Raw genomic sequence first — 20,176 nt, forward strand, 5'->3', positions numbered from 1 at the left:
CATTTTCGAGGCTTATAAGAAATTTCAACTTGTCTATATAATTTTATGTAATCTATCATGTTCACCTCATCAACTCATTTTCCACAATTTTTCATCATTTTCGAGGCTTATAAGAAATTTCAACTTGTCTATCTAATTTTATGTAATCCATCATATTCATCTCATCGACTCATTTTCCATCTTTTTCCATCAATTTTGAGGCTTATAAGAAATTTCAACTTGTCAATCTTATTTTTAAGTAATCCATTATATTCATCTCATCGACTTATTTTCCGCATTTTTTCATGCTAACAAACATTTTACCAGTTTCATTGCTAACAATAGTCTGTCATAAACGTCTAATCATTAAACGAGTTGATGAGATGGATATTAAGTTTTACAATAAAAGTATCGTTATGTAAACCATCATATTCATCTCAACATCTCATTTAAAGGTTAGGCGTCCTTATCAGCAATATAACCGGTAAAATGTTTGTTACATTGAGAAAATGGTCAAATTATAAACAAATTATAGTTTCAGACTTACTCATAAATTATGGTAAAATAACGAGACTTAAATATAGATTTATGCAACTCATTTAATGACTAAGCGTCCACGCTAGCAATGAAACAGGTAAACCGGGAGAAAATGGTCAAATCGTCTGCTAGTTCATGTTTTTTACAAATAAATTTTAATTTGAGATTTATTCATAAATTATGATAAAATAACAGATTTTAAAAGAGATTTTTCTATTCCTAAAAGTTAAAGTTAATAAGTTTTTATATATAAAATATAACAACCCAAAAACCAGGATAAAAAATTTCATTTTAAAAACAAGAGTTATAATCATCACATTGTTCCAAAACCATTACATAACAAAAATATCAAATCATCAAAGTATAATATCAAAAAATGTGGAAAATAGTGAGGAGAGAATGTATGCCATCACGTCGGGCCCTTCCCCTTAGTACTGAAAGTACATGAAATCACAAATATAAACTGTAAGTAAAAACTTAGTGAGTTTCCCCCAAGTACCACATACCAAACATAATAAGAGGGTGTTATGGGTCAAACCATAGTCTTACAAGTAATTTCCAACCGATGTCCAAATCTCGATATTCCATACAGTTGCCAGGGTTAGATCCTTGTCTTTCATATAGATGTCAGGGGCCACATCCTGGTCTTTCATACAGTTGTCAGGGGACAAATCTTGGTCTTTCATGTACATATCAAAAATATAGCTAGTATCCTATATTGCAAATAATAGGTCGGTCGTGGTGCCTTTGATCCATTGATACAATGAGAAAACTCACCTCAGTCCGCTGATAAATAATTGAATGCTCAGGTACCAAACCAGAAGATCCCACACTGAACACAAACAAATCACCCTCGTCAGAAATAGGTTATAAACCATAACCGTGGGCTGAAATCCCAAATCCAAATCCCTAAGATAAAAACCCATTTTTTCCTTCCCATAATGGGCCTAACCAAACTTGGCCCACTAACACAATAATGAACCCCAAGGCCTAAAAAGACCCAACTCATGCAACAAACAATCTAATGCCCAAAACTTAACCAAGGCCTAAAAGTCAACAGTCCAAACTCCAACATCTGGTCCTTACGTTGTGACTAGCTCATGGTTACGTCGTAAGCACCAAATCGACCAAGTCCCGACTCGGTGGGTCAACTCAGCCCATCAATATGATTCCAATCCTTGTCACGTCATGACCACACCCTGAGTCACGTCGTGACCTAATCCGGACAAAATAGCCGGGATGGCAAGTATTCTCATGACGCGACAGGCTTAATCCCCACGTCGTGAGATCTGTACTGACCAGCTTTGAGCATTAAGCTCTTATTCCTTACAACCACATCTTGAGACTTTCTAGAGGGTATTCTCTTACCCAAATGATGATAAAAATCATAACTTTCCACTCATGCATGTCCAACGCATGACTCAAACTCTTACTAGGTCAAGAATGGGAAAATGAGATCTAGACTCATGCTTAGAGTCTCAAACTATACGAAAACTTAGATCCAAAGACTATATTATATAGAATAACTCAATGACCCATAAAGTTATCAACTTTATGGATCCCAAGCATGCAATCCAACACAAACATGCAAAAAGAGCTTAGAAATTAGATCTAGCATGCAAGAGGTATAAAGGTCCAAGTGTAACGACCCAATTTTTCAAGTCCAGTATTTTCATTATTAATTAAACACTTTGCAAAACATTTGAAAATAAACAACATTCGATCATATCATTTCTTAAAACATTGTAGCACCTGGTTTCCGGTATGTGAATTTTATTTGAGCATTGCCCTAATTTAGCCTTAGACTCGGCGAGTCATAGGGTCCGACTCGTCGAGTAGGGACGAGACTCAGGACGCGTTTTAAGTAGGCGACTCGACGAGTCCATATCCTGGACTCGGCGAGTCACCGCTGCGGGATGAAACCCTAAGTTTCAAGGGTTTGCACCCTATTTAAACTCTCATTCCGCCCCAACTCGTCCCCATTCACCCCCAGAACTCCCCCTACATCGTTTTCCCCTTGTTTCCTTGAGAGTTTGAGGTATTCTTGGTGTGTTCTTGAAGGTTTCTAAGAGTAAGAGGAGTAGATCAAGAAGAGGAGAAGGAGATCAGCCATCCTTGTGTCATTTCAACTTTTCCTTTGAGGTATAACCCGTTTTCCCCTTGATTCTATGCTTAAAACTTCATTTGGGTCCTTCTTGGTCAATTCCCCAAGTTTGCATGATCATTATATGTTGTAATAAGGCGTTTGGCCTTTGGATCTATGTAAGATTGAGCTCCAGGAGCTCAGATCTGTTAGCTTTTTGGCCTCATGAGGCTTGTTAGCCCTAGATCTACCATTTTGAGACATTTTGAGCCTTATAATCCATATTGGTGAATATCCACACGTAAAGTTGGAAACTTTACGTGTGATTCGTGTCCTAGAAGTCCAGATCTATGAATGGCATGGTCTGGAACCGAGCAAATCGGTATATTTAAGGAGTGCATGGCGACGACTCGGCGAGTCGCATAGGTGACTCGGCGAGTCTGGTCGCGAGTCACCGAATTGGTCCCTTCTTCGTATGTCGAGTTGAGCCTTGAGTCATAGGGGGTGACTCGGTGAGTTGGGAGCTGGACTCACCCATGTTAGGACTCGGCGAGTCAATGCCCTGACTCGGCGAGTCCAAGGCAATCTTCATAGCTCAAGAATAGACTCGGCGAGTTGTTCATACGACTCGGCGAGTCTTAGCATAAAGTGTTCATCGGATGAAGATGAACTCGACGAGTTGTTCATACAACTCGGCGAGTAGGATGAAGGTGTTGAATGGCAGTTAGGAGGTGAACTCGTCGAGTCATAGCCCGACTCGACGAGTAGAACCAGGGACCCAGGACATTGGTTTACTAGGGACTCGGCGAGTGGAGATCCACTCGGCGAGTCGGGTCAACTGAAAGTTGACTCCAGCTTTGGCTTAGAGTTAATCCAGGGGTAAAATGGTCATTTTACCTAAAGGACAGTTAGCAGTGTTTGATTGAGTATGTCGTGGAAATTGCAGCCGGAGGACTCCCGGAGCAGCAGCAGTCAGTTGATTCCCGATCAGTTCAGCAGCTACTTCGAGGTGAGTTACCTTCCAGTAGTGGTGGGTCTAAGGCCACAATGCCGGCCCACCAGTAGGAGACGTATGATAGATGATTGTCTTTGTGATATCATCTAGGTTTGCTACTACCTGATATGTTATATGCTAGCATGATATGTTGTAAGTGATAGTAGTCGAGTTCGGTTGTTAGGACCGAAGGGTAGTCAGACACCCCAGATACGTCTGACAATATGTGATGATATGTTTGCATGATGGCGTGTTATGTTATATGTGATCGTAGTAGTAGGGGTGAAATAGTCCCCGAGGATCGGTTGTTAGGACCGATGGGTAGTCAGCACCCCAGAATGGCTTGACACGGGTAAGACGGCACCCCAGAATGGCCGTATGGGTAGGTCAGCGCCCCAGAATGGCTTGACACGGGTAAGACGACACCCCAGAATGGCCGTACCGGGTAGTCAGGCACCCCAGAATAGCCTGGCAGTATGTATGTTATGTGATTTGTATGGTATGCGGTACGTTGGGGGAACTCACTAAGCTTTGTGCTTACGTTTTCAGTTTTGTTTTCAGGTACCTCTGCATCGAAGGGGAAGGAGCCGACGCGGTAGCGGCACGTCATACACATACTCTTCGGTTTCCGCATTTATGAGATTCACTGGGATTGTACTCTGATATTTTGATGGGATATACGGTTTGGCTTTTGAGAACAGGGTTGCAATGTGTTATGGTGTGAACAAACAATGTTTTATTTATTAATGCTTTTCTAAAGTAATATCAAAAAAAAAAAAAAAAAAAAAATTTTGGGTCGTTACAAACATATTACGTGTCTGGAAACCAAAACATGGGAGCAACCATAGTGTTAGAGTACAAATCCCAGAACAATTTCTTAGTGCGGAAAACAAGAGGGGTGTATGATGTGCCGCTACCGTGCCAGCTCCTTCCCCTTTGCTGAAAAGGTACCTGAAACCAAAACTATAAACTGTAAGCACGAAACTTAGTGAGTTCCCCCACAATACCTCATACCATACAATCATACAATGAACAACTAGGAGATACGGGCCTCGCCCACACTCATGGAGATATGGGCCTCGCCCACACTCTGCTATCTGGGAGATACGGGCCTCGCCCACACTCCACTATCTGAGAGATACGGGCCTCGCCCACACTCAGCTACTAAACCATAACATACAAGTTTCACACAGACAACGAGTATAATCAATTATATCATACTGGCATATAACATAATCAACTCAACTATGAGATACGGGCTCTGCCCACACTCCGATACTATCGTCTATACGGGCCGGCCTCGGTCCCTTAGACCCGTTCCTACTGGAAGGAAACTCACCTCGAAAAGTAGCTACCGAAAGTCTGACTGCTAGACGTCTGACTGTTGCACCAGTAATCATCCGACTATAAATCCATAAACATAGATTAACCCCTCATAAATACCCTTAGGTCAATCGACTGACCCACCCCTGGTCCAAGGTCAACTCCTTGGTCAAAGTCAAACTTCCAGTTGACCGGACTCGCCGAGTCCTTCTCCTACTAACTCGGTCTTACTCGCCAAGTCCTTTTTCCCACTCACTGGGTCCACCTTGACTCACTACTTGGGACTATAGAACCGACTCACGATACGACTTGCCGAGTCCAAGAACAACTCGTCGAGTCCCCACGAGCAGACCTCCTACTCGCCTCCAAATCCTCACCAGATCATCCCTTATGAGGATTTGGGTTTCTGGGACTATTGCTACACGTTAAATTGCTAATTTCGCGTGCAGATACGAAGGGTTAGACCTTCAACACTTAAACCCATATTACTCAGTAACAATTCATATGACTCGCCGAGTTTGAAGAACAACTCGTCGAGTTCTGTGACAACCCAAATATTCCATTCTGTACAACCATCCACATCAATGGAAGTCAAAACTGATTCTGCTAACTTTCAAGCTTTTTGGAATAAGTTTGAGTGTTTTAAAGATAGTACTTCAAAAGATATCAGGAGAGAGGATACCCTAGGGTTTATTGTGTAGCAATAAATGCCCAAAACTTCAAACTTTTAGAGTTTACGGTCCAAATGGTATTAGGACCGTAAACCCTAAAGACTATATAAGTGAGACTTAGTTATTTTATTCACTTTTTCACATTTCCAAGACTATAGCCATTTCTCTCTCAAGTATCATCCCATTTTCCTTCAAGATCTTCAACTTGTAAGTGTTTCTAGCCCTAATATGTTTAGATCAAGTGTTAAACATCAAGAAATCATCCAAATACCCTAATGAAAGGGTGTTCACGACCCAAGATCTTCTTGGACCGTGAACACTAAAAATGAGGCCAAAGTGTGCCTTATGTCCCTTTAGACCTTGGAACCAAAAATAAAAACAATCCTTGACATGTTTAGACCTTATGAGCATCAAGAAAACACCCAAAATCACAAAGGGCGAGGTGTTTACGGCCCAAGAATCTTCTTGGACCGTAAACACTAAAAAGGGTGCAAAAGTGTCCCTATAGTGTCCCTATTGTCTTGCCAAACCTTGGAAACAAACCTAGAACCTTCCTTTGATGTGTTTAGCACATGAAAACCACAAAAATGTCCCATGTATATGTGTTTATGGTTTGGGGAGCTCCCAAAACCGTAAACACCTCCTTAGGCATGTTTTGATGCCCCAAACTCTTTCCTTAAGCTTAGAAACTAGCCTAGGTCTTAACCTTGAAGGGTTTAAGACTTGAAAACACCATTTGACCATAAACCATTTGGGTTTACTACCGTAAATCCAAAGACAAATGGTCCAAAAACCGTAAACCCCATAAAGGGGTGTTATGATGCCCTAATCACTTCCTAAGGCTAAGACTTGAAGTTAGGATGCTTCAAAAGGACTTCTAGGACTTCAAAGCACCAAATGGTCAAAGTACCATGAGTTTACGACCGTAAACTCATGGGTTTACAACCGTAAACTCAAGTGGAGTTGGTTACAAAACCGTAAACACCAATTAGTGTCATTTCACTTCCCTTTGTTGAATCACATGTGATTCCAACACTTAACCAAGGTGTTTCCTAGTCCCGAAAGGTGTTATCTTTCATATAGTTGTTTATAATCACTATATTCATGTCAATATGTGTCCTTATATATCATTTAGGACTTATTGTGTCTCGGGACCTCATTCGTGGAACTTCTCATCCTTACATGCCTACCCGTTTGAATCACCCACATCAGGTGAGTTCATACCCTGTAATGAATCATTTAACTATTTTAACTGTTTTAAGGGGGGAATACAGGTTGAACACAATGATAATTGTGTAAATGGTTGTTGTTGAACATCCTTCAAAATGTTATTTATGTTATTTATAAGTTATCAACACGTTTCAAAACTCGTTTAAAGTTATGTTACTTTATAGCTATACAAAACTCCATTATTAAAGTAAAAGCATAACTTAGTATACAAACGAGTCATTTCAGTAACAATCCAAGTAGAGCATTAGTAAACTATTATAGGTATAGTTTAGGAGAATGTTATTCATTACTTCTAGTACAATGAAGCACACAAAGAATCAATACCACAACAGAATAAACAGTGAAGAGAATCACACAATACCAGAACAGAACAAACAGTGAAGAGAATCAAACAATACCAGAACAGAACATAACAAACAAGTTAGGTTGCTATAGCATGAGAACACACAAACAGGATCTAATTATACTAATGAATCACTAACGCATTAGTGATAGTTATATTGGGTATACATAATTATATAACTTTAATGTGAATTACACGGCTTGTAAGAAATTGCTGGGGTCGCGTTTGGTTCCCTCAATCTCTTTACATTGAGAGCGTTTAGTAGGGGTTCTAGCTTTCACATTTTGACCGTAATAAAACAAATATGTTTTTAGGTTATTAGTACATCCGCAGGTCATTATAAACGACATCTGTGTACTTACTTCTCCCATTACTTTCATAAAGTGTCGGTACCACTTGAAAGTTGATCTATTTTCTAGTCAAGATATTTATAAACTAGGGAGAATATACTTGTACATTTGACAAAGGAACAGTCGGGTTTAACACAGAACAGAAGATGCCTTGGTAGAAGGCTACGATTAAAGGTTAGGATCATAATGCTAGCTTTATGATTCCTTAATGTATACGCTATAGGATACATATATGCTAGTAGATTCCGACAGCTAATAGGATGTGTGCTCTTCGCTGCAATTCCTGTTCCCGTTGGATGTGGGCTTGGATTGAGGTCACCCAATCTATTATCTACCCGAATCTATATATATTTATGCTTGAGTATACATGAAGTCATCATAAGGGTACCAAGTATGGATTAGGTTATAGGACACAGAGTCGAAGCACAATTTTTCTAGTACAAAACATACTTATCAAAGTCAATACATTTGGTATACAAAACTAGAGATTTCCCAGAAAAGGGCTTAATCCATTTTATTAAGCCAGTACGGTTTTAGGGACTTTAGGTGAGTAACTCTATAACACCTTAGTTTATACACCATGTTTATATATAAAACTAATATCCAATAGATAGTTAAATGTGTGTTTTCTGCCCGACGTCTTGTTCCCGTTGGATTGTGGGCTTTGGGCAGATTCACCCAGTTAACTTTCTACCCGATATCAGATTATATATAGCAGTATAAACAAAGCTATTATAAAAGTAATCACCGTAGTCATTAGTTTACTATAAGAAATATAGGTTTTCTTAAAAGAACTCATCATTAGATATAAAGGAACCATTACAAATAACTCCATCAGTAACAAGTGAATACACCAGGGTTATATATGACAACGATCTAACAACCAATGAAATGTGTGCTATCCGCCTTACTTTCTGTTTCCCGTTGGGTTGGGAGTTTAGGGCAGATGCGCACAATCGATTGCTTATTTACTCTGAGTATATATAACTTGTACCCACTTAGTACGCATAGAAAGGCTTGTAGTGTCATTTTACTTAACTTTCATTTAAGTAGGAAATATAGGATTTTCTAGAGGAACAAGCGAACATTTCAAAACAGAACTTACAGCTTACATCACTTGTGCATATACATTTTCGAACACATTTTACAGCTTACTCACATCACCAAAATCTTATGAACGCACCAACTTAATTGTTGATCAACTCTTTTAAATAACTTGTATTCTCAGGAGACTATTAGACAGGTGCTCGTGCTGGGACTTCAGAAGATGGAGCATTATAGCTTCAAGTCTTGTTTTGTTATTTGTTTATGACTTCTATGTTTTGTGAACACACACATTGTAAACACTTTCTTTCTAAATGAAATGGTTGTTCATTACTTGCTTACCATATACATATCTTGTGATACTAAACATGACGTCCTCCACCCCCGAACGTTTCCGCCGTTCCGGTTTTGGGGTGTGACAAGTTCCAGGCAATCTTCATAGGACTCGTCGAGTTGTTCATCCAACTCGCGGAGTCTAAGACCATCTTCATAGAACTCGCCAAGTTCCACTTTGGGTCTCGTCGAGTCCCTTCGACCCACTTCCCGTACAGACCAAATCTGAGACATGCAACGCTTCTAAACCATAGATCTATGCTCCTAGGGCATCCTTATTACGTAAAGTTGCAAACTTTACGTGCATGCATGGCCCCATAAGCTCAAAAAGGCAAATCCAAGCTCTTTAAGAGGTCATACACCCAATAGGGACCTCACTAACCCCAACCACAGAGACTTTACACTTCCAAGGTGTCCATAAGGTCCAAATCTGAAGTCCTTTCAGAACATAGAGCATAACACATGGAGCTTGAGGTTTTAGGGCTTGAAAACCACTAATTTGGGACAAAAAGGGGATCTAACTAACTAATGATCCAGGTAAAAGCTTTTCTACCTGAATGGAAGCTTCTCACAGTGTAGATTTCGGATCTACCTCCCCTTCTTGCACACTTCAACCTCTTCCTTCTTCTTCTAAGCTCCAAACCTTCTTCACAAAGCCAAAAATCTCTCACAAGAACAATATGGGGGCTAGGGTTTCGCTCTACAGCTCTCTGGAAGTGTTAGGGACAAAGGAGGCCAAGTTAGAGCGTTTAAATAGGGTGCAAACACCCGGATTAGGGTTTTTGCCCAAACAGGGTCTACTCGCCGAGTCTAAAGCTTAGACCTCGTGCCTCATCCCGTTTCTACTCGGCGAGTTGGTACTTCAACTCGCCAAGTCCATGGCAAAATCCATAATTAAGAAATATTAATTACAAGGATTACGTACCAAGAACCAAGTGCTACACCAAGCTTTAAGACTTACAAGTTACAATGGTCCAAAAGCTCCAAGAGACTGCAAGGTAGAAGCCAAAACGTCAAGAGGTTGCTCAACCAAGGTCTTTTTCCACTTAAAAGAGTCAAAAACCACCAAAGAATGCTTCAAGGATCTCAAAAATGACTAAGGACTTCAAGAGGGTCGAGATTAGGGTTTTCAGGAGGCTAAAGAGTGTAGGAGGCTAAGGTTGGGCAACCCTAGCTCTCTCTTTCCATTAAATACCTGAAATATTAGGGTTTAGTCATCAAGCCAATCTAACGTTCTGAGCATTCAAAGTCTCATGTCGTGAGAATCAAAATCACAGGTCAACTAGTCAATGGGCATTCACGACGTGACCATCATGTTTAACGTCGTGACCTTCAACCGAAGCTAAAATTCAAGAAATTAAATACCTCAATGATCAGGGTGTTACATAAAAGCCTTAATAATTTTAGGTTATTGTTTTTTCAACTTTTTTTTTTCAAATGCATTTTTTTTACTTTTCCTTGTTTTGTACTAGCAAGTTTAGCAAATTAATGATTAATCTTCTATAACTGAATTAAAAAAAAAAAACACTAACATTTTTTTCTTAAAAAATCATTATATTTATCATTTTTCTTTTTCGTTTGAACCAATTTTTTTGTTGCCTCGTAATGCTTATGTTCTTGCCTTGTAATTCGCTTTTCAACATTAAAACTTGAAAGAAACATTAATAGGCATCAATAACTATTTAAAGATATGTTTAGAGATTTCTTCTATTGAAGAACAATGTAAATGCTTGGTGACACCGAGATCTCATCTTCAATTGTTTTAAATATCAAAGCAGCTACAGACAAAGTCATCAAACATGAGAAATCATGCATGAAAAATCAACACGTGTTCATACCATTTGCATTTGATACGTTTGGTTTCCTCGCACCGGATGCAGTAGATCATCTTAAAAGAGTACAACGAATCATGTATAGTAATGTTATATCCCCTAGATTTTCGGATGTAGTCTTTAAACGAATTAGTTTTACAAAAAGGCTTAGCGACACAGCTTGTTGCCCGTTTGTCATCTCACTCATTGTACGATAACAATTAAAATATATAAATATATGATTAATCTATTATACCAAAAATATATATATCAAACAAAATGACAATTTGTGAAATTCAATCTATTTTTGCAATCTACTTTTCACATTTTATGTAATTTGATTTTATCATAATATCAATAGTTTATTTTGAATCTTAAATTTTTTCCATCAAAAATAATAGAGTCAACCAAATTTTAAGCACTATTTAGATATTTATTTCAAATTAGCAAATGTTAAATCTTCGGTTAGCAAGCATAGAATCTTTAGAATCTAAATTAGCAATGTATAAGCTTTAGTTGATATAACAAATGTGTAGCTATTTGTGATTCCATCTAAGTTAATATATATACACCCTTAGTCTTTACATAGCAAACGTGAAATCATTTGTGATAAAATTTCATTCAAGCTAGAAGACGTAGAACCTTTCGTTTTTCAAATTAGCAAACACATATACAATTGAACCTCCAACTTCATCCATCAAGAACAACATAAGCAACATCATTAGCAACAACAACAAGAAAATTATGAGCTAAATCGGAAAAGTTTGTCAAATAAATACACAGGTTTTTCAAAAAAAAAAAAAAAATACCGAAAAACCTGCTAGAATGATCATAATGGAAAAAATTGAAAGAACATAAGGGTCTTTTTACTATTTTTAATAAAAAAATTGGTTTAAAGCGAAAAAAAAATACGAAAATGAAGAGTATTTTATAATATTAACCCAAAAATTAACATATCATTATTAAGCATTTAGGTTAATAATGTGAGTTTTTGAGAGCTACTAAAATGACGATCAAGTATGAAACAAAACCATGTTAGATATTGGATGACATAATTTATGTGTTTTTTTATTTGTACAAAACATTTGCAAAAAGCTATATCACGTTGATTATCTTAAACATGTTTACTATAAACGTTTTCTCAACTAAATGAGATATTTTATGTCCTTGCATCAGAATCTACACATCTTTAATTTTTTATTATTAGATTTTAGTCTTTACATCGTATTTCATGGTCCAAAATACCATATTTTAACAATTTTTTTTGTTAAAAGAATAGATGTATGTTTGATATGCTTTCTATCTTATACTTTCATGGGTTGCCCAAAAAATGACCGTGAAGTGTTTGTTGGATTAGTGTTTAAGGCTGTAACTATATTTGGTAAGTACTTGATCCGGTTGTGCATAGTCCTTTTGGGTTGCCTTCATCATAGCAACTTGACAGGATGATTTGTTAAGAGAGAAGAGATATTATTGTTAATATATTATGAGAGTAATATATTAAAGGAATAATAATGTTATTTGATTGATATAAGTCATAAATTAATTGAGAATTAATTTGGTGACTTAAAGAGATTAATTGAATAAAGGTGCATAAACTGTCAAACGTGTGATAGTTGTGTTTCGGGCTATGTATCCTTATGGATATAAGGGTGGACGGATTTTAGGGTTGGGAGACCTTAAAATCATCTAAGCCTAATATCCAAGAGGATCTTTAGATTGCTTAGGGCCTAAGTTATTCAATTAGGGTTAAGGGTGAAACCCTAGTAGCTCATAGTATAAATAGATCCTTTGGGTGAGGGAAATCGGCATTCATGCAAGACAAGAAACCCTAGAGCCGATTTCTTACCCTCATCTCTCTCTCTCTCTCTCTCTCATCCTCTTGCTAGTTGGTGTTTGTAAGCCATTAGAGGAGTGACAATTGTGACTCTAAGCTCCAAGAACAAGAAGTTTCAAGCAAGCAACTTAAGGTATTATTCTAGATCTATTTTATATATGATATGATTCAATTGTTTACACTAGATCTAGAATCGTAAGCCATGGATACATTGCATGTTCAATTAGAGAAACCTAGATCCAAGCATTAGGGTTTGCATGTGCACATAGGAAAGTTCTTATGACTCAAACCCAACAGTTTCCGTATTTATGAGATATTAGATTTTACTCACTCATTGGGTTTTGACTTCGAACATATTTTTATTATTTTCAAATTTATAGTAGTAAGAAATTCGGATTATTAGGTGTCATATACAATGTGTTCAAAAGGCAAATGCATGTAAGATAAATGGAGTCTCGAATGTACTCCGTCCGAAATATCACGCATCCTTTGAACTCTTTATGTCAAACCCTATTTGTTTAACTGATGTTCCGAAACAAAATGGGATAGTTTGGATTGCAATAATTTGAAGATGATGATCATTTTGAAACTCTGAAAGTCATAATATTAACTTAAATCCTCTATAATCATTTAGTAATTTTAGGGTAAACCGCACCATTTGAAGAACACATCAAACTTGCCCACCCACGACCCCTCATGAAGGTGATAGAAGATGGCTTCCATACCATTTGAACAACATACATCGTTCTTTTTTTCATCACTACAGTTTAATTAAATTTATATCATGCCAGTGGAAGAAAATTTTCAAAAATATGAATTTAATTTGTTTTTTTTTATCATAAATTGAAGATCAAACAAGTTGAATAAAAAACACATTTATAAATTTCATAATCTATTCGATTTCTGTTTGTTTTTTGAGCAACGGATATTTTATTAAAACCAAAAGCTAGAAACGAGGTAGACCGAGATTCCGAGAAAAAACAAAGCATAACATTACAAGACAACATTAATCGGCTTTTGAAGCCAAGTCATCCTACTAATGGGAGACCTATGCCTATGGTTATACACCAAATAAAAGACTGAGTAACAGTACTATCAAATAAATACTCATTTTTTGATTTTTCCTTCCCAAATAGGCAAATAGTAACTGAATTCAGAATCTTCAAATATGCTACCACATGACATAAAACAAATATGCCACCACATGACATAAAACACAGCCTCTAGGAAAGCCATAACACCCTTCTGTAGCCGAAGTCCACCAAACCAAGTAAGCCAATCCTCATACAAAGATCAGAGGCAACATCACAAGAGAAAAAAAAAAAAGGTGATTGATTGTCTCTGTCACTCATACAACAGACAATCAAAAGAAGAAATATCCAACCTCCGAAGAGCAGGGAAGCCTATTTAAAGCCAATGTCGAAACAAAAACATTAATTTTAATAAACACCAAACAAACCCATCTAGTAGCAATAGAACTCGAATCAAGCAAAAGTCCATCTGTATAGTTTCTAGCTGAGGCCACAGAGAACACCCCACCCGAAGACTCTAAATTGCAAATCCAACGATCTGGAATGGAAGTCAAAGAAACCGAAGAAAGCAACAAATAAAAGGTTCAATGAATGGATCATTTATTTATGGGACCCGAGTCTTAGAAGGCGATGCATGGATGGCGTTAGCTAGATTAGAGGACGGAGTCTTAGAAGCTTTTGGTCTTGGAAATTGGAATCGAGTATGCAAAGTAGGGTCCCGGTCCCTTGTTTGTATTTTATTATCTATACTCTAGTTAGGCATATGTATTTCTTGTGTTTAAATTTAAACAGAGTTCAATAAATGGATCATTTATTTATGGGACCGGAATACTATTCTTATTGTCGATATTCATACTTGGACAAATTTGTGGTTCCTAATTAAGTTCTTGTTTAGTTATTTATTGCATAAGTTTGCTTCAAGTTGGTGATTGACTCCTTCTCGAAGATAGCATTCTTTTGTTTCAAGTCCCATTTCTCCTGCTTAAGCCTGAAATTAATGGACAGGCTTCTCCATAGGTCCATCCCACAACAAAAGTTTAAAGTTGCATACAATTAAAGTTCGATAGCACCATGTGGTATACATAATACTCCAGCAAGTCAGAATAACTTAATGATGGAACTTAGAGAGAGATTTATATTAGAATTTATTTTATTCATCTCATTTAGTTAAATATATATCTTCGCCTTATAGTATTCATATGACAGTGAATAGCTCTTTTAGAAGATCGAAACTGACCACTTTCTGTGTTGTTTTTTGTTTTGCTTTTGACCTGCCTTGCTCTTTATAAACAGTGGTTTTTATAAAATTCCACGGTTCCAAAAAATAAAGAAACTGAACACTTAAGATAACATGATAAGAACCTGAAAACATGTCGACTTATTTAAAAGTCTTAAAGAGGTGTCGTTGCAAGTATCCACAATAAAATTGGGTGTTGGTTTCAATAAATTTCCAATAATCCTATCAATCTAACTACAGAACTAAGCCTCTTTATAGAGACAGGCAATGAATAACAACAATACATTTGTGTCAATATATTCTATGCAACACCCCCTGACCTCCCCCCCTCCCATGTACATCGTATCTCCAAACAAAAAAAAAAAAAAAAAAAAAAAAAAACAAAAACATAAATGATCCTCAATAATGTGAAAGGACCAAAAAATTAGTAAGGATGATACCAAATATTAATTAATCGGGTTTATCCTAGTAACCTTTAGTTTCTGCTAGTCTTAAACCTCTTCAACCCTTTATCGCTCTTTTCTTCCCGTGTGCTTGCAAGTCGTGAGCGTCCCACCGTCTCATTAATGGTAGGGACTCCATGTTTCTGTTTGCAAAAGTACATAAAAACATTAAAATAAAGTCAATGACACCCCACTCAAATTACGTAAATGCCCTCGAAATAGCCGAAGAAAATGTAACCACCTTTAGAACGGGTGTTGAGGAATCATGTGTAGTGACAGTTGCTCTTTTCCCTAGGTCAATTTGTACGGAGATGTTGGCATGTGATAGGTCGACACCCGAGCTTTGTAGTGCTTGCGTTAGAGTACTCAATAACCTGTTTCCACACCAATTCGTTAGTAAAAAAAATTTAATTGATAAACAAAAAGGACCATGAATTTGGTATATATGTACCCTTGAGAGTAGATGGTTGAGATGCTAATGGTGCCACTTTCGATTGTTAGTTCCTGGTCTTTTAATTTATCAGTAGCAAGGGTACAGTCGGATGTACATGATCTTGAATGCTGTAAATGGGATGATGTGTTGACTGTATCGGCTACCATGGCTGGAATTGGAGCGGTGGCACTGGTGCTTCCGCAGCCAGGGGAGTATATGTTTGGCTGCAATGGTGAAGGAAAAGGAGATCCCTTGTTGGTCAACTGCGGGTGTTGACCGATTTCCTTCATGGTTTCCAAGGAAGACATGTCGGAATCGAATATGTTTTGTCCCTTTTTTGGAAGGTCAATGCACTTGTTCTCATTGACTTTTGGAGCATATAGCAATGCGGGTCCCGATGCACCGTTTTGGACTTGTGGTTGATCAACAAAACCTTCTGTTACTCGTTGGTTATGGTTCTGTTTGAATCAAAATCAAGACAGATAGTAAAATTAGAATAGGTTGTACTGTGTTTGGCATGCACTAGATTGCAGCTCAGTGTGACAAAAGTTGCAACATTTTGTCTCTCTCGTCTGTGCAAAAGATATGAACCCTTCCTCATAATAGAAAATAGCCCTAGAAATGTTTTGCGAGTGTGACAAATGAAATGCAAACTAAGAATTAGGATTTAACAATTAGAGAAAGAATATGTGAAATCTTCAACTTACCCATGGCATGATTGTTGGTGGTTCATTATTCCATCCCCGACATGAATCCTCAAACTTGTTCACCTTCTCTTGTAGAAATTGAATGTATTCAATAACCTAGAAAATTCACAAAACTCATAGCTTAGATATTTGTCAGTTTGAGTACTGAAGATAAGAGAATTCAGAGATGTGTCTCATAGTGTAGTACCTCTAATAAAAATGATGCCTTATCTCTCTTTTGATCTCCATGAGGGATGAGTTCTCTCAACATAGAAAATCTGCACAAGTATATATCAAATGCCAAATGGTAATATATCCATCTTAGCAATGACCATACTATAATTGACTATCAATATCATGCATTGCTTTATCTCATTAATTATGGAAAACTAAAAGGTGGAGCAAGCTCAATGCCCTACAAAAAGGATCCACGGGTTTGGTTTCTAAGTGTCCCAACCAAACTACACTTCCTTTTGCATGTAATTGAGGGTTGAGGGTGCATGGTTTGAGAGATTAATTAATATATGATTGTAATAATTTGTCATACAGTAAATTGTTTTAGAGTTCTCCATGTTTATAAACATCATGTTGTTGGGAATCTTTGAGACCACATATAAGATGCATGTAGTATACCTGTCATTGATTTTGCTTCTTCTACGTTGCTCAGTAGCTGAATGCTTGGAACGCGGGGTGTTGGGCTTTTGATCATTATGTGCTGCGTCCACTTTAACAGACAAAACACCTATCATTTTCCAATTAAAAAAAAAAAATTGTACACTAATGATCATGATATGATTTCATTTTTTTGTGAAACTTGGAAATTAAAATAGCCAAGAGTTAAAAAGTAAAACCTTTGTAGTGTGAAGATGGCTCTTTCTTGATAACAAACTCTTCTTCTTCATCATCCTCATCTTCTTGTGTATTCTTACCAGACTTCAACATCTCAACAAAACTATGATTCTTCTGTGTTGACGATGGACTGCATATATCGAAATCACCATTAAAAAAAACATTATATATACACAATATTACTATTATAAAAGATGTGAAATTAAGTTGAAAGAAATCCAACACACCGAGAAGATGAGAGAGAACTGATAGTCGTGCTCTGATGGTTATGCGCAGATGACGACTGGGATGGTCGCTCCACTGACGTCATCCATGGCGATGGCACTCCTCCGATCTTCATCCCCCCATCTGTTAACAAAACTTTATTAATTCTCACAAAATCACACACTTCTATATAATTAATTTATTTTTACCTCTTACGACATGCCTATTTCCTGCAATATTCTCCTTCCCTGTCTTTCCCTTTTTTACTGTAGATTCTTCCCACAGTGAAAAACCACTCCCTGTGTAAGAACTGCAGTTTGAAGTTTCATCGTTTTTATCACTGCCGCTAGATTGTGCGGCGGCGATGAGGACACCTTCAGGCTTTCCCACCCTTTGACTTTGATTGATACAAGAAATATGACTAATACTGTAAGTTCCAATCCCGCCAGGAAGGATGTGCTCCACCGCAGTAGGAGGAGCCGGAGACGGCGGAAGGGACTTTCCGGTCGGTGGTGGTTCTTCGATTTTCTTTCCTACTTCTTTGGTAGCACCATTCTTTCCGACTCGTTCTAATGGTTGCAAGAAGTCATGTGTTTCAAGGTAGCCACCTATTTCATAAAAGATTTTTAATAACGATTTTTATTATTTATTAAAGCCAAGGTCATATGTGAAAATAAATGCTAAAGATACAAAAAATGATTTTTTTAATTTCTGAAAATAGGAAAAGATTTAAGAAAAAAAAAGAAAAGAAAAGACATAGATGGGAAGGTTAGGTGTGTGGATGCACCACGTGATAGCCAACATGAATCCACTACTGCTCTAAAATGCGGTTGATATTTTTATCACCGATCCCAACAAAGACATTTCTCTTCATCGTTTTTGTCGTCCTTTATATATCTTCTTTTGTCTCTTTCAGTCTTTTTCTACATTTCTTGCTTTTTCAACTTTTCATAAACTTATATTATTTTGACACATAATTGATCAAAAAGTAAATAAAATAATTGTAAATGTAAAAGGTTAATTTCTCTACCAATTGTCCAAAAAATATTAACAAAAGTAATCATCCATCTGTATAAATAATCAATACAGCAAACTTAATCTGGAAATATCATAACAAAACTTTACTATAAATTAATACATTTGCGTATTAAATATATATATGACATAATATACTATATTATTATTATTATTTTAAATACATAAAGAGCTCTTATTCTAAACATTTTTATGATACTAATTAAGATAATACAAGCATTTGATTCTTCTTTTGTTCAACTAAGCAAGGTATGTCATAGCCAGCAAGATCACTCTTCTTTTTTGAAGAGATGATGATCTCAACTCTCAATTCTCAACATAAACCTTAATAACGACTTCGAGTTTGACAATAATACTAACTATGCAAGGTTTAAATTAATCAAAGTGGATGATGAATTAAATAATTAGGAGAATATAAAGGGAATAAATTTGTTTACCAGGGGGAGTAGGAGATGGATCTTGCTGGGAAGGTGAATAAAGTGAAAGAAAATCATGTGTTGGTTTTCTACCTGTAAATTCAACAAAAAAAAAAAAAAAAAATCAACGTCATCCACACATACAAACACACACACACACACACCATCGTTAACTCTCATAACAAGTAGCAACAATTCCCCCTTCTGTTGGTTGACGTACATCCACGCACGCATCCTGCGTGTGTACGTATGAGCACGTGCGCGTGAAAGAGAGAGGGAAAAAAGAGTGGGTACCTTGGGCTCCAAAGGGACGAGGTTGAGGAAGCTCCATCAGGATTTACAGATTTTGCTTCTCCTCCTTTGGATTGGATCCAATTAATTAGGGCAAAACAAAACGGACAGATGTTGTGTCAGGTGAGGTGAGGTGAGGTCGCGGAAATTTCGAATTATTTTTTGCTGTTGGGAAATTATGGAAACGAGAACGAAAGTGAAACGTCACGGATGTCCAGATCTAGTAGCACCGCCCATGTAGATGACGTGACCGCGGTTGCGCCTCCTCTTCTTGAACCTTGGAGGCGCATTCACCACGTAATTCCGACTGAAATTGATGGATTCCACCACCTTCACAAATCACAAATCTAACAATTAGGAAAATTCGTTTCTGCTGTTTGTACAGGAAATTCAAGTTCATCTTCTGTGGATAATTTTGTAAACAGAATTTTGAAAAAACACAAGGATGCAAATCGAGAAATTTACCTAGCCTAAAATTCTAAACCACTTTGATTAAAGAAGTTAACGTAGTAGACAGAATGAGTTAATTTTTACTTCACAATTCAGCTCTCTAAAATCATAATCGCAGATACAAACAGAGAAACTAGAAGAAAAACTCCTGGAGAAAATAAAATAAACAGAAACAGGAAACGTAGAAGGCAGGAACCCCGATCGAAAACGAAAGGAAGTAAAACTCAGACGATCGACAGATGCGTACCCTTAATCGATCTGAACGTGTATCCTATTGCGAAATTCAGTTGTTAGAACTGCTTTGAAGATGATTACGGAGGAGAATTGCGAAACCAGTAGCCATCAATTAAAATGTTCCATGGAATTCATTCGCAAATCTTTCTTTCCAGAAAATTTTATACAATAAACCTCCTCCACCTCTTGTGCAGGTGGTGTTGTGAAGAAAGTATAGAGAATTGTGTATGTATATGGTGATGGCGATGAAGTGATGATGATGATGTAAAGCAACAGTGTCTGCGCTGTGATGAAAGATAGGATTGTCAGTCCAGAATCCAGATCTCTCTCTC

General features: G+C 37.2%; 1 protein-coding gene across 2 annotated transcripts; it reads right to left on the reverse strand.

The window, feature by feature from the left end:
- Window positions 1-14,923: 14,923 nt before the first annotated feature.
- Window positions 14,924-20,176, reverse strand: LOC111915709 (transcription factor BIM1). 2 transcript variants are annotated; one of them, XM_052768916.1, is made up of 12 exons: window positions 19,858-20,176; window positions 19,164-19,490; window positions 18,891-18,962; window positions 17,628-18,026; window positions 17,442-17,562; window positions 17,217-17,344; window positions 16,999-17,089; window positions 16,574-16,643; window positions 16,387-16,482; window positions 15,698-16,137; window positions 15,488-15,620; window positions 14,924-15,389 (listed from the first exon to the last, which is right to left on the reverse strand). In XM_052768916.1, exons 2-12 carry the CDS (start codon window positions 19,198-19,200, stop codon window positions 15,279-15,281), a joined length of 1,698 nt encoding a protein of 565 aa, XP_052624876.1. In that variant the 5' UTR covers window positions 19,201-19,490; window positions 19,858-20,176; the 3' UTR covers window positions 14,924-15,278. The 2 variants fall into 2 exon arrangements, with proteins under 2 accessions (XP_052624876.1, XP_052624874.1); XM_052768914.1 differs by having other exon boundaries at window positions 16,999-17,107.

Source organism: Lactuca sativa, chromosome 1 (assembly GCF_002870075.4).
Source record: "Lactuca sativa cultivar Salinas chromosome 1, Lsat_Salinas_v11, whole genome shotgun sequence".
Classification (NCBI taxonomy): Eukaryota; Viridiplantae; Streptophyta; class Magnoliopsida; order Asterales; family Asteraceae; genus Lactuca; species Lactuca sativa.

Coding starts and splice junctions, on each gene's coding strand:
- LOC111915709 (XM_052768914.1), bottom strand. CDS start 19,200: ATGGAGCTTCCTCAACCTCGTCCCTTTGGAGCCCAAG. Junction 17,108..17,216: donor GCCATCTTCACACTACAAAG/GTTTTACTTTTT, acceptor GGAAAATGATAG/GTGTTTTGTCTGTTAAAGTG. Junction 16,644..16,998: donor AGAAGCAAAATCAATGACAG/GTATACTACATG, acceptor ATACTTGTGCAG/ATTTTCTATGTTGAGAGAAC.